At 43.3% G+C, this 15,298-nt stretch overlaps 1 protein-coding gene across 2 annotated transcripts; it reads left to right on the forward strand.

The window, feature by feature from the left end:
- The first annotated feature begins 3 nt into the window (after positions 1-3).
- POLB (DNA polymerase beta) lies at positions 4-15,170 on the forward strand. 2 transcript variants are annotated; one of them, XM_081921344.1, is made up of 14 exons: positions 4-152; positions 2,695-2,752; positions 3,805-3,871; positions 4,889-4,963; positions 6,537-6,595; positions 7,003-7,052; positions 8,386-8,437; positions 9,412-9,466; positions 9,562-9,634; positions 10,228-10,298; positions 11,364-11,450; positions 12,708-12,772; positions 13,325-13,464; positions 14,899-15,170. In XM_081921344.1, the coding sequence occupies exons 1-14, from the start codon at positions 92-94 to the stop codon at positions 14,991-14,993; spliced, it is 1,008 nt and encodes a 335-aa protein (XP_081777470.1). In that variant the 5' UTR covers positions 4-91; the 3' UTR covers positions 14,994-15,170. The 2 variants fall into 2 exon arrangements, with proteins under 2 accessions (XP_081777470.1, XP_081777469.1); XM_081921343.1 differs by lacking the exon at positions 4-152 and adding an exon at positions 2,317-2,551.
- The last annotated feature ends 128 nt before the right edge of the window (positions 15,171-15,298 follow it).

Raw genomic sequence — 15,298 nt, forward strand, 5'->3', positions numbered from 1 at the left:
CCCTGAGTCTGCCTAGAGGCCCCTCGGAGCGGCGCCGGGAGGGAGCCGGGCCTGCGAGTCCTCCCGGGGCGGGAGCGGCCTGGTCCCCGCCATGAGCAAGAGGAAGGCGCCGCAGGAGAACCCCAACGAGGGCATCACCGACTTCCTGAGCGGTGCGTGGCCGGGCGGGGGCGGGGGGCCCTTCTTGGGGGAAGAAAGCCTCGCCCCTCCCTGCCGGGGGGCCCCCATAAGTGGGGGGGGGGGAGGAACGGGGCGGGGGGCGGCGTCCCCCCTATCCTGCTCTTTCAGTTGTGCATTGAAAGTACTTCAGTTGAACAAAATGAAGTGAAAAGTACATGAAAAATATAATATATCGCCATGTATGCAAAACTACCATTTCATATACGCTTGCCTAGTATATAGGTATATGTGTTACATATTACCGTATTTTTCGCTCCATAAGGTGCACCGGACCATAAGGCACAGCTAGTTTTTAGGGGGGGGGGGAATCTAGAAAAAAATCTTATTTAAAAAAGAGCAGCGGACTTCTCTCAGAGCTTCTGGGGCTGTCAGGGGAAGCCCGGGTCCCCAGCCCCAAAGAGCAAAGAAGCCAAGACAGCGAGCGGGATCCTTTTTAGCCGCTTCCTTTTCAGCCGCGGGGCTGGGGCGGGGGAAGCCCAGGTCCCCCCAGCCCCAGGGACCACACATTCGCTCCATAAGACGAACAGACATTTCCCCTTAGTTTTTAAGACGAAAAAAGTGTTTCTTATGGAGCGAAAAATACGGTATCTAAAATACATATATGGTTATAAGTACTTTAGTGTAGTATAGAAATATTATCATTATTATTATTTGCAGAATATTGATAGGTATCTTTTCAAAATGAGAGCAGGAGCCTCAAGTGATGCCAAGCACAATCCTTGTTGCACTTTGTACTGCATTTCATAAGAAAAAAAAATGGTGTTGCAAGCAAATTTTTATTCTGAAAGTTTCAGAACCACTGTTATGGGCTTTTGGAAGCTACAGGCAGGGCTGCTTTCGCCTGGCAAGCCCCACTTCCTCTCCTGGCTAAGTAGTTATTAAAGGCAAGTCATCAAGAGAAACCAGCAGAAAAGGCAGAAGAAATGGCAGAAGTGGTCAAGGACAGAACAGGTTGCATGTAGGAAGAGGGTGCAAGGTGCTGAATTATTCCACTTATTTTATTATTAGGACTGTTACTATTTATTAAATTTGTACACTGTTCTTAATCTGAAGATAAGAGGGTAATTCACAACATAAAGATATGAAATTAGAATACAGAATAAAATGAAAACAGGAATAAAAACAAACCATTAACACATGCCCACATGGGGAACAGGTTCACAGCTGCCTTCAATGTGAGACCTGTACCCTGGAGACCAGCTTTCACCAACCTGATGCCCTCCAGATGTTTTGGACTGCAACTCCCATCAGTCCTGGCCAGCTGGGCTGATGGGAGTTGTAGCCCAAAACATCTGGAGGGCATCAGGTTGGCAAAGGCTGGTGTAGACCATAGATCCATCCAGTTCATCAGCCTGTTTTTCACAGCAGCTAGTCAAATGCCTCTGGAGTGCCCACAAACTTTCTCTTGAACTGGATCACATGGGCTCCAGTCCACAGATGTTGATGCCATCGTAAAACCTTTTAAGCCTTTCAAGTGTGGCTGGGCTCCTCCCAGGGGTGGGATGCTTCTTGGACACCCAACTTGTATCAGCCAATACTAAAGAATAATGGAAGTTGCCCAGCAGATCTGCACCATCCAATTGCATTTTAAGAACTGGGAACTGTAGTTTGGCAAAGGAAGCTGGGAATTGTAACTCTGTGAGGGGGACCATGCAGTCCCCGATATTCTTTGGGGAAAGTAATGAGCATTGGATGTGCTTTAAATGTGTGGTGTGGCTCTGCATGTGGTCCAGCATAGTCACATGCAGCAGGGAAAATTGTGTCCTCACTTTTTATATTCTTGGTCTGGCCTCAGTGTTTATGCTTAATTTTCTGCTTTTTATTTGCTATGCCCGTCCCCTATATCTATATATCTTTCTCTGTTTCCAGTGTAGATGGGCACAATCCAATGCAAACAGAGCACCCTCTTTTCATGCATTTCAGTTGAAGTAGAGTTGAGCAGTCACTTATCTCTGTCATTTAAATGATTGGCACTGAATCATGCTGACCTTGATCTGAGCTGGGCCCTATTTTTATTTATTTATTATTTAAAAAGTATATACCACTATATCATATCAAAGTGGTTTACAGTGATATCTGTATATAATAAAAACATGTAAAAATTTAGAATCTGAGACCATTAACAAGCTACAGTTGTACCTTGGAAGTCGAATGGAATCCATTGCAGAAGTCCATTCGATTCCAAAATGTTTGAAAACCAGATTGCGGCCTCTGATTGGCTGCAGGAAGCTCCTGCAGCCAATCAGAAGCCGCGGAAGCCCCGTCGGATGTTCAGGTTCCAAAAGAACGTTTGCAAACTGGAACAATCACTTCTGGGTTTGCGGCATTCAGGAGCCAAAACATCCGAGTTCCAGGGCGTTTGGGATCCAAGGTACGACTATTATGAAAACATATATTTTCTAAATTCCCTCATAACCCTGGCAGCTTAGAAAAGTTTTCAACAGGCATTCAAAGGTTGACGAATCTCCCAATTTATGCGATTTTGTTCACAATTAACTAGAATATTTTTTTCAGAACTGGCCAACTATGAGAGGAATGTGAACAGGGCCATCCACAAATACAATGCTTACAGGTAAGATCTCTGCTGTCATCTGATCTGCCTTGGCTTGGAAACCCATCGATTCTCTGGCAAAGCAGTTTTACAGAGGGCTTTGAAATAAGGACATTTCATAGCGTGTGGGTTTGGTTTCTTGCAATGGTGGTACTTTGACACCCCATCCCAGATTTTGACTGTTTCACAGCAAATCTCCATCAGTGCCCCCCCCCCCTTCAAAATATGGCTGAGTCTCCAGGAATAAGTGCAAAACAGAGACAGCATCTTAGGAGAACTTGGTCTCACCTCTTGAGATAAAGTAAAGGAACATCTTTACTTTTGCAAAATACAAATCCTGTGCAGAAGTGGAAATATAATGTCCTTTATTTCAGTATTAGGTGTGCTTTTTAAAGTGAGAATTGAGTGGATGGAGTGACAGTGAGTGTTAGGAATCTGTTGAATGGTTGTCTTTGTGTGGGTTGTGGGTTTAGTTTTATGTCGTGTGAATGGTTTTGGTAATTATGTGGGGGTTTTATAACAATAATGTTATACTGTAATTACAATGTGTTATCTGCATTATGGTATATTTTGATGTTTTGTATATGATTTATTTATCTACATTTTAAGAGATATTTAATTATGTTGCTAACAATGTGGAATCAGTAGTAGTAGCAGCAGTAATAGTTGTTGGGTTTGCATGTCTAATTTATATCATATTTTTATACTCAATCCTTTTTGTTGGGATTTGTAAACTGCTTAGATACTTCTGTTGGAATATGAAGTGGCCTATAAAGAAAAAAATAATCTGTTTGCCAGCAGACCATGACACTTGGCTCAACAGAAATCTTTACAGGATTGCACTGGAGGGAGATCTGAAAAGTGAGTGGCCTGGATGTATACAGTTACTGTCTGCCAGCTCTCTGAGGAGAGAGATCCTATATTTGAACTTCTGTCTTCTGCTTCTTCTCTATAATTGACTGTAATTTCTGGAAGGGTGTTGCTTTTCAGTGGAACTGCAATGGGGATCTCATGCTGTGTGCCAATTTTGGGGGGCCAAAATATGACGGTAAATTTTTCATTTCTGCATACAGGAAGGCAGCCTCTGTGATATCGAAATATCCAAGCAAGATCAAAAGTGGAGCTGAAGCAAAGAAGCTGGTAAGTCCCTTAAGAACAGGCAGGTCCCCATTGCTTTTGTGAATAATTCAGAATTGATAAAATTCATCTTCAGATGCTGTATATGTTTACAAATTTTACGACAAATATATTAAAATTTATGGTTGTAATCTGCCAGAGTAAAAATAAAAACACAATGAGAAAAAAGAATGGGGATTTGTGCTGTGTCTTAGCTTATTATTTTATTATAACAATTAATTTGGAAAATTGGTTGTGGTTTAGGTGTTGATGCTAACTTCCAATTTACTTGGAACATTGTTTAAACATTTGCTTGATTGAAATAAACTGTTGTAAAGGTAAAGGGACCCCTGACCATTAGGTCCAGTTGTGATTGACTCTGGGGTTGCTGCGCTCATCTCGCTTTATTGGCCAAGGGAGCCAGTGTACAGCTTCCGGGTCATGTGGCCAGCATGACTAAGCCGCTTCTTGCGAACCAGAGCAGTGCATGGAAACGCCATTTACCTTCCCGTCAGAGCGATACCTATTTATCTACTTGCACTTTGACTTGCTTTCAAACTGCTAGGTTGGCAGGAGAAACTGTTGTAGAATTGTCATTTATTGGATTGCTATATTGTATTTTGAAGCTTATCGGGAGCAGACCATAGTAGTAATGCTGTTTTGATGTACATTACTGTTCCTGTATTGCTGCTCTTCCCTTGTGAGCTGCTTTGGGCATGTTCATGTGTGAAAGTAGCACGTTTTAAAGGAGCTGTGCAACTTAAAAACAAAACCAATGTTCTTGCGCTGCTTCTGATCATCTCAGTGGGGCTAGCACAGAAGAACCTCCTGGTGGATTCTGCACTTTGATTGGCTTTGCTGACCGGGGGACAATGGGAATGCAAGTCCCAGGCAGGTGGAGGACTCACCCTCCATGTTGTTATGGCGAATGCTTTATTCTTTACAACATTGTTTTATGTGCTTCACTCTCTTGCTCGCTGTTGTAAGTTAAGTTCCTGTGTAGCTCTCCCATTTTTTTCATTTTTCTTTTCTTTTTTAAAGGATGGAGTTGGAGCTAAAATTGCAGAAAAGATTGATGAATTTTTATCTACTGGAAAACTACGAAAGCTGGAAAAGGTAACTAATTGGATTCTTATAACTCTGTTTTGTACAAGTGGTATAATATTTCACTCCAAAAGTACGTATATGCAAAGTATAAGTATACATATGCAACTTAGTTGGCCTTCTATATTGTTTCTAAATTTCCTACCCACAACATTTATACACCACTTGATTGTAATAAAACCACAAAGAGGTTTACTAAAAGAGCGTGGAGTGTCATTTTGGGTTTTTTAATAGGGTGAATAGTTTTCCTAATACTTGCGTACACTACCTTGAAATCTCTGGAAGAAAGGCAGTTAAGAAACATTTATTTAATGAATAAAAATAAACTTCCTGTGGGTGGTGTCCCATGCCTGCATATGAAGCTGCCTTGCATGCCAAGTGAATCTGCCTGGCAGACTTTCCTTGCCCTACCTGGAGATACCCAGGACAGAACCTGATTCATTCTGCACACAGAGCATCTGCTCTACTGAAACTACTTGGTCAGATCTGTCCCCCATGCGGCACCTTAATGATTCCCAAGCTCTGTCAAGAACAGCTACCTCTCCTGGTATGCCCCGCAGAGGACCTTAATGACAACACTTTGGAGGTCGCAAGGTGGTTAGATTGGTCTCAACTAGGGTCAGGGCCTTTTCAGCACTGGCCCCAAGTTGGTGGAATGCTCTGTCAAAATGGACTAGGGCCCTGTGGGACTTGACATCTTTCTGCAGGGCCTGCAAGATGGAGCTGTTCCACCTGGCCTTTGGTTTGGACTCAGTCTGACCCTTATGTTTCCCTCGCCTTACGGTTTTGATCTATGGGCTCCTTTTAAAATGAGGCTGCATTTTAAATTATATTTTAAATTGGTTTTTCCCCCCTTTTTATTACGTTTTTATTGTAATTTTACTGGTGTTAGCCGCCCTGAACCCGGCTCTGGGCAGGGTATAAATAAAATTTATTGTTATTGTTGTTGTTGTTGTTGTTGTTATCATCATTATCTCATGTGAAGCTGAATGCTGAAAGATTCAGGATAGATCAAAGAAAGTCCTTCTTCACGTAGCACATAGTTACACTGTGGAACTCATTCCTACAGGGGGCAGTGATGGCCACCAACTTGGATGGTTTTAAAAGAGGATTACACATATTCATGGAGGAGAAGGCTATCCATGGCTTCTAGCTACAGTAGCTAAACTCTGCAACCACAGTTGGAGGCAGCAATGTTTCTGAATACCAGTTGCTGTAAACCACAGGATGGAAGAGGCCTCTTGTGCTCGAATCCTGCCTGCAGGTTCCCACGGGCATCTGGTTGGCCACTGTGAAAACAGGGTGCTGGACTAGATTGGTCATTGGTCTGATCCAGCAAGCTCTTTGTGAAAGCTGACTCTGCACAGTTGATGGGGAAATCTTCCCCTGCTGCTTCTGTCTCCGCTGCCTCCTGTGCTCCCGCATCCCATCACGTAGCTGGGAGGAGACAAAGGCAGGTATTGCTTTGGCTGAGTGAACCAAGCAATGTCTCACTCAGGCTTCACAGGAACCGTTTGCCTGCCATAATCTGCCTAGCTGTTTCATTTCTGCAGTTGGAAACAGCCCGTTCTTTTTCTCCTTCTAGATCCGACAGGATGATACGAGCTCGTCTATCAATTTCCTGACCAGAGTCAGCGGTATCGGGTAAATGTGTGTGCATTTTTAAAACCAAGGGTAGAAATGAGCTTTGAAACCGGGTTTCTTGAATGCATTTGATCTCAAATTTGAGGAGATTTAAATTCACTTTCTGGTGCTGCTATTGACAGTGTCCCAGTTTCATAATCCAGCTTTCCCCAGTTTGGTGCCCTCCAGATATTTTTGGATCCTCAATCAGCTGTTATTTCCTCCCCGTTGGAAGCCTTTGACATTCTCTGCCTCTGCCGTCCAAGATTCTGCTGTTTTTGTCATTTTAATTCTAAAACTCTTCCACTCTTTGCCCTGGGTCAGCAATCTGTCCCATGGCAGACACATCCTCATGGAGTGAAATTTTGCATGAGATGTTATGCTGGAGATTCTCTTCAAACTTCAAAGCAAACCTTGTTGCTTTGTAGGCCTGCGGCTGCCAGGAAGTTTGTGGACGAAGGAATTAAAACCCTGGAAGGTGAGTCTGCTGTGGCTGTCTCTCTGAGTTTGAGGGAACAAGCTGCTTATCTGCTAGGCCAACATGCCTCCATCTTTGGAAATGCCTAGACCGGGCTAGGGGGACTCTTCAACTATAGCTCTGCTGCCCTATCCATCTCCCCCCTCATCCAATACTCCCTCCCAATACCATCAGCCTCTCCAATAGACCAGCCCAGGGATCAAGATCTGTGGAGGAGGCCCTCCTTTCTGTTCTGCCACCTTCAGGGGTTTGAGGGATGGCAGCTGATGAGAGGGCGTAGCAATAGCAACAAGGATGTGAAACTCCCTCCCCCGAAGGAGCATCTGGCACCATCACTTGGCAGCTATCAGTTGCTGAAGATGCACCTCTTTACCCCTCTCTGTTGAAAAGTGAAGGATTTCGTTTGGTGTCCGAATTACTGTTTTGGGGTGATGGGTGGGGTGTTGCTGGGTTTTTATATGTTCTAACCTGCCATTTCATATCTGGCCTGAGGAAACTGAAGTGAGTTTCCTCCTCTCGTTACACCGTGTCCCCCCTCCCTGCCCCCACCAATGGTCTTTGCCATCTGAAGTACAACCAGAAGCTGCTCAGGCAAAGGTCCTTCTCTTTTGCCTTCTAGAAATGCATAAAACTTTACTGTTCAGGACAGCTTTGGACTGACAGGTTGGATTTTTTTGCCTCTGGCTGAATTGATTTAATCAACTGGATGGTTTTTCTTTGTTTCTATGACTGATGATTGGTTTGTTTTGTTTACTTAATTTTGGAGAGTATTCTTTCTAAAGCTAATGCAATTAGCTAATTGTATTTCAGGGGCTATTACATTTTGAGGGAGAAACCAAATTGGTTCTGCAGTAATCAGGCTTGTGACCCACTTCTCCCTTTTGTCTGTCTCCTTGGGATCACAACCCAGAGATCCCAGATTGTTGATATATCCAGTGCCAAGAAAGTTGTGCCAAACATTTCCTCCTCTCTTGAGGAGTGCTTCTAGACTGCACAGGCCTGCATGAGGAGCTGCCTCCATGTGCCCTTTGCGTCATAAGAGGACACCTTCATAACCAACTTTAAGGAATAAAACAACAGCACAGTACAATATAAATAGCAGGAGCAACACAACAAATCCACTTTTGAAAAAGATTGGACTTCTGTAGTCAAAAAAGTGATGGGAAAATACAGTGATTTGTTCAGGAGTGCAACCATTTGACAGTGATGGCATATAGCCTCTGTGCAAGTTTTGTGAGAGCAAATCCGGACAGTCGCTCAATAAATGCTTCATCTGGAAGAGATACTCATTTAATAAGATGCTTAACTGATTTCATTACTCTGCTCCTTCTAGATCTAAAAAAAAATGAGCACAAATTGAACCATCATCAGCGAATTGGATTGAAGTAAGACCTGCATATTTTCTTCCTCTAAAGGTTCAGTTATGGACATTTATAGTTATTTGATGGCAGACTTGCATAGAGCTTTTTTAATATAATACATTCAGAAGCAACACCATGGCAGATTTTTCATTTGTTGCCAAATGAAATCTCCAAGCAAGTTTTAGCTACCTTTGTTCAGCAGTCTGTGGTGTTGGTCAGGGTCTGACTTGCCCTCCATGGTTTCTTGATTCAAATTCTGTGATACTGAATTACTTGCAAAATGTGCCATTAGTAGTGAAACATTCATTGTATGGGCAGTAGTGCTGCTGACCAATTCAGTGATGTGTTTATTTTATTTGTTTTGTGGGAAGTGAATCATAAATTAAATGAAATATCCCAAAGTGATTAATAATAAAAAAGCAACAATAGAAACACATAAAAACTGCATTGAATTTCAAAATTCAATGCAAATACAGACAGAGATAAAAACCTCCCCTTAAAAGGCTTGTTGAAAAAGGAAGGTTTATAACAAAGTCATGTTGAGAAACGGCATTCATGTATCACTGATATTTTTTGCTGCGGCATATTGCTTGGCCTGTGTCAGAAGTGTTCTGTTTTAAACAATAGCTTTAGCATATTATGTCTATGAGATGATAGAAAGTTTTGTTCAATACTTATTCTAAAGCTGACACATTATTGGTATTAGTCACTTGCTGCATGAAGAGTCTAAGCACAACAATCTCAGAGAACAATGCATTACCAGTAGGAACCATACAAAAATCCATATAACACACCCTGTAAAACGGCAGTAAAAAAACTTGGGCAGCAAAGCAGAACATATGCGTATTAGTACTTGAATTAATCCTGAATTTGCACTGTGTAACTGGGAGGGATTTATAAGAGTCAGTGGATTTAAATTTCAAAAGAACTTGAATATTGGTGTGCCCAGAAACACAGTCACTGCTGCTTCCTTATCCTCATTTATTTTGCATGTGCAGGTACTTTGAAGACTTTGAGAAAAGAATTCCTCGGAAAGAGATGTTAGAGATGCAGGTGAGAAAAGCACCATCTTCCTCATTGAGGGGAAAGGCAAGGAGGGATCTGTGGAAGAAAGATCAAATCACTTGATCTCTTTTTGTCCAAAACAGGAAATCGTTTTGAGCGAGGTAAAGAAAGTGGACCCCACGTATATTGCTACAGTGTGTGGCAGTTTCCGTCGAGGTGAGTCTCTGTTAGTTGTTGTGGGGAATTGTGTCCTGTCTGGCACAATTCTGAGGTTTCTGTAATGCCTGACTGGGGCAAGGACACGTAACTTGTTCTGTATATTTGTCTTTTAAAACTTTGTTAATTTTATTTGTGTTTTCTTGGTGACTTCTACACTGCTTAGTATATATTAGTTTGGGGAGGGAAATCTATCATGCTTGAGATCCCAACATTAGTTATGTCACTTAACTGAGGCAGAAGTGGAACTTGTAAAACTTGCAGATATAATTTAAAAAATATAAGGTGCTAGTAGCACCTTATAGACCAACTAAGTTTTTTCTGGTATCAGCTTTTGTTTGCACGCACACTTCTTCAGATGCACACGAAAACTTATACCAGAGCAAACTTGGTTGGTCTATAAGGTGCTACTAGACAATTTTTTACTTTTTATTTTTATTTCGGCTGCGTCAGACCAACATGGCTACCTACCTGAATTGCAGATCGAACTAAACCTTGCAGAGCTGAAGGGTAGAAGTGAGGAAATAAAAACAAAGTTTCTAGGTTTGGCTGGAAAGCAGGATTCTTATTTTCTTATACTCTGGTTTTGACAGGTGCAGAATCAAGTGGGGATATGGATATTCTTTTGACCCATCCAGACTTCACTTCAGAATCCTCCAAACAGGTGCTTTCTGCAGTCTATTGCATTAAAAAAAAAACCACTCAGAACATATATTTATGAGTTTGGATTACAGACTTCATAAAAAAGCAGCAATTTCTGGTGTGCAAACATAATACTTCATGAGTTGCATCTGCCCAGGCAGGACAGCCCCAGCCTAAGAATGGTCCTAAGTCTGCCCTGCAGTAATATTTCTTCCCAATCCCTAATACAAGGGGTAACCAACAGATGTGCCATCCGGATTTTGTTGGACTCCAACTCCCAAGCACAGCCAGTGTTCCTGGGTGATGGGAGATGTTCACAACAGTGGAGGGCACCATGTTGGTTACTGCTGCCTAACACAGTCATAAGGCAACCATAATCCCCAGTTTTAGCAAGAACAATTTTCTTCTGTGCCTCAACTCTTGCCTTATACAGAGAGGGAAAGCAAGCTGCTGCAGCTGCCTCCAAAAACAAGTAGAGTCACCGGCAACAGACAGATCTGCTCCATTGTGGACACCTTCCACTTGGAAGCTCTGCTACATAAAAGTCTATGAAACAAGTTTCTCATTTTGGGCCGAAGAACTTTCTAGGGGTTGTGATTCGGAGGAGGCTGTCCTTTCCACCTCAGGCAGTAAAATGACTTTGCCTTGTCCCTGTTCTCTATTTAGTTATTTGAAAATATTTTTAGACTGCTTAGCACCTATCAATCTTAAAGGGGGAAAAGGCATAGCCTGCCAACAATCAAGATAAAACAGTATAAAATGCATTTCAGACTTCACAGTGACCAGTGAGATGCAACATAGTGCATAACTAACAACTGATCTAGGAAGGTTTGAGTGAAAAGTCGTTGTAGTAAGCGCCAGAAACAAGATGGCCTGCGCTAGGCCTTATTTCAACAGGGCAGAGGCTCTAAGTTGTTGCTGCTCTTCCCAAGAGAATAGCCTCCCAGCAGCCCTCAAATATTCTGTGCAGGAGGAGAAACAGTTTCTAGACTCCTGCTGACGGCATCTTTGTGAGGCATCTGAATAAACATTACAAGTGTGTTTTGTTTTATCTACTCAATGATGACAAATATTATTCCTTCTGAAGCCAAAGCTTTTGCATCAAGTGGTCGAGCAACTGGAAAACATCCACTTCATTACAGATACGCTTTCGAAGGGAGACACCAAGTTCATGGTGAGTGTTTTTACTCCGCATGTCTTGAAAGATGCTCAAACCTGCAGGAGGAGAAAACAGAGAATCCCAAGTAATTGAGTTCTCGCCTCCTTCCTTTAGTCCTTGACAATTGGAATGCCAATTTATGAGCCATGAGAAATTAAGAGAGCCCAGACTTGCCTCTTCTTTGAAATGCTAGCAAGTTTTAAAATTCCATGTCTGCATTGAAGTCAAGGAAACCTCCTTTCATGTTTGACCTCGGGCGGAAGTGCATTTCCTTAAAACGTTCCTATGAAATTCATCTGTGTGGAGTTGTAGGGCAAGACTTTTTGGCTGCAGAAAATCTCAGGTTTTTTGTTTCAGCAACAGATTCTTTGTCAGGATGCAGATACTTAATCCCCCTTTGATGTGGGTTTTGCCACAAAGAACAAGGTGAAAGCATCATTTATTTGGAGAGAGACCATCAAGTGTTCTCCTGCTCCGGATCTGTGCTATCAAGTTTCACATCCAGTCTAGGTGTGTCTCTGCAGGCCTCAGATATCTTGTTCTCAATGTCTTAATTGTGAGTGGTGCTAAAATGGGTGCATTTAGACTGAGCCCTCTGTCCTAAATCTTGACCAAGGAAATGCATGTTCTGTGATGGGTGTGGAAACGTGCCCCCCCCCTTTTTAAACTTATCTTTCCAAACTCTTGTTTCAACCGACATGCTGTTCCATACCTATTACTTTTATGGGTACATGTCTGGGAGAAACCTATCTGGCCCTCCAGGGCACAAAAATTGTGATCCTGCGGTTGCTGCCTGTACCTGTCCAAATGGATCTCTGGAACAAGCAGCCCTGCAGCCTGCTTTTGTAAGCCGTTTCTCCCAACCACCCCAGAGATCCTCAGTGCTCCTGAGGCCAGTCCAGATCCCAGCATTCGTGAGCAGTTTCAGAAAATCACCATTTGGTTCTTTTGAATCCAAAGAATTGCTGAACTGAAGAGTGTAGGTTTACCTGCAAAATAAAACTACAATCCCAGCCTATTGGAAGGGATTTGTTTGGAAGGAAATTCTGCTCTGGAGGAAGCTGCCCCACAAGCTGTTTAGCTTTTACACTGAGTCTCTGTCATATGACACCAGGTATGGGGTACACTGGGGGCAGCATGTTTGATCAAAGGTGTTGGGCTCTAAGGGTGCCTAATGATTTTTGGTCTTTTCCTTGCTTTGCATATATATACATGTATGTATGTATGTATGTATGTATGTATGTATGTATGTTTTCTTTCTTTAACTTATAGGGAGTGTGTCAGCTCCCAAGCAAAGATGAGGAAACCTCTTACCCTTACAGGAGGATTGATATCAGGTAAATTTCAAGGAGGACAGGGGGCTGGTAACTGCACTGGTATGCTAGATGGAATAAATAGTAATACAGAGAGAGAGAGAGAGAGAGAGAGAGAGAGAGAGAGAGAGAGAGAGAGAGAGAGAGAGTCCTACCTTGAAAGTCAAACGGAATCTGTTCCTGAAGTCTATTCGACTTCCAAAACGTTCAGAAACCAAAGCGCTGCTTTGATTGGCTGCAGGAAGCCAAATAAAAGAGTTGTTCACACAGCACATAAACTATGGAACTGGCTACCACAAGAGGCAGTGATGGCCACCAATCTAGATAGCGTTAAAAGAGGATTGGACAAGTTCATGAAGAACAAGTCTATCAAGCGCTACTAGCCAGGATGGCTGTGACCTTCCTCCCCTGGGAATCTCAAGTGAGGAGAGTCTCTTGTGCTCAGGTCCTGCTTGCAGGCTTCCCATTGGGGCATTTGGGTGGCCACTGTGAGAACGGGATGGGCACCCTTTGATCTGACCCAGCAGGCTCTTCTTAGGTTCTTATTGTGCTTCCCCTCTTGGTTCTGCTCTACAGGTTGATTCCCAGGGATCAGTATTACTGTGGAGTTCTGTACTTCACTGGAAGCGACATATTCAATAAGAACATGAGAACCCATGCTCTGGAAATGGGCTTCACCCTCAATGAATACACAATCCGGCCCTTGGGGATCACTGGTGAGTGCCCATATCTGCTCTTTTAGGGGATGGATTTGAGACTGTCTGTTTTTTTTTTTTTTTTGTCTCGACTGCAATCGTGCCATAAATCTTGGCTTCTGGTTCCATTGTCTGCTTCCTGGAAATGAACATCTAGCTCTCGTGGCTGCAAAGAGATAGTGAAGAAAATGGTGGGTAGGGACAAGGTAATGTTTCTAGTGTCCAGAAGAAGGGTCTTGCTCACTTCCCTGGGTTGCTGGTCCTTCTAGGTGAAGGTTGTTAGCAGCAGGGCTTCCAAACTGGTCTGTGGCTCACCAGCTTTATCCTGGTGGTCTGAAGGTGTCTGTGGGTTTGTGATTGAAGGCAGGAGATGGCACATTCGTTGCATTAAATATCCAAAATGATTTTTAATTGTGTTTCTGTTGCTTCTTTTCTTACATACTGCATATGATTATATTACAATTTGATTCCTATGGAATACAATATATAAGAAATAAAAGAATCCCTAAAGTAACAGGTAAAAATGTTACAGCATCTAGCACGGCCCACTCCAGTTGCTGCAACAGGCAGAAAAATTCCCAAGTGGGGCAGCAAGATCAACAATTTTCAGGTGGTCCATTGGTGGAGGTGGAGTTGGGGAACAACTAGTCTGTGCCAGCCTTGCCAACGTGTGTGCCCTCCAGTGTGTGTTGGGCCACAATACCCATCATAAGAAGAAGAAGAAGAAGAGAAGTTTGGATTTGATATCCCGCCTTTCACTCCCCTTCAGGAGTCTCAAAGCAGCTAGCAATCTCCTTTTCCCTTCCTCCCCCACAACAAACACTCTGTGGGGTGAGTGGGGCTGAGAGACTTCAAATAAGTGTGACTGGCCCAAGGTCACCCAGCAGCTGCAGGTGGAGGAGCGGAGACGCGAACCCGGTTCACCAGATTACGAGTCTACCGCTCTTACCACTACACCACACTGGCTCTCGGCACCTGACCATTGGCCATGCTGTCTGGGGCTGCTGGGAATTGTAGTCCAAAAATCTAGCAGGCAGAATCTTGGGGAAAGCTGGCCTGGACTGAGTGGCAATAGCTTTCCAGGTTTTCATGCCTAAGCCTTTCCCAGTTCTGCCTGCGGATGCAGCCAGGGATTTTTCATCTGGAACTCTGCATCCAAAGCCCACGCTCTGCCTCCGAGCTATGACCCCTCCCTTTGTTGTTTGAATCCTGTCTCCCCCTCCATGACACCCACCCACACCCTGGTCCTCACTTTTTGCATTCTGGAGTGTTACCCTCTAACAGAGCTGGTTCCACTACCTGCTGATCTGTTGCTGATTCTGCTTTTGCTAAATAGCATTTGTGTCCACAAGAAATGCAATTCATTTTCTATACTGTTCACATAATACTGATTTTATAACTCTGGAGGGTGTGGAGTGTAGTGCTTTGCCATAAACCTGCACTGTGTGTTTTCAGGAGTTGCTGGGGAACCCCTCCTTGTCAACAGTGAGAAGGACATCTTTGACTACATCCAGTGGAAGTATCGCGAGCCAAAGGAGCGGAGTGAATAACTGCTCTCCCAATCCCAGGCGCTTTGAAAAGCTAATTTCTTAGGTTGAGGTGGTGGCAATCTAGCCTGAGACTGTAATTTATTGCTTAATCCTGTTGGGGAAGTGAGTGTGTGGTTCATTTTTAAATGTCTTTGGAACTTTACAGTAGTGTGTGCTGAATTAAAATGCGAGCTGGTGAATATTGGCTGTGACTTACCTTCTTTCTGCAAAGCTACAGATTCCCCAGATCTGGCTTAAGAGGTGTATTTTGACCCAAGTGAAAAGGTAAGGCTTTCACATAGCAGTCTGAGGTCTGCTACACAACA

Source organism: Podarcis melisellensis (genome assembly GCF_964234715.1).
Source record: "Podarcis melisellensis genome assembly, chromosome: 8".
In the NCBI taxonomy this organism is placed as follows: domain Eukaryota; kingdom Metazoa; phylum Chordata; class Lepidosauria; order Squamata; family Lacertidae; genus Podarcis; species Podarcis melisellensis.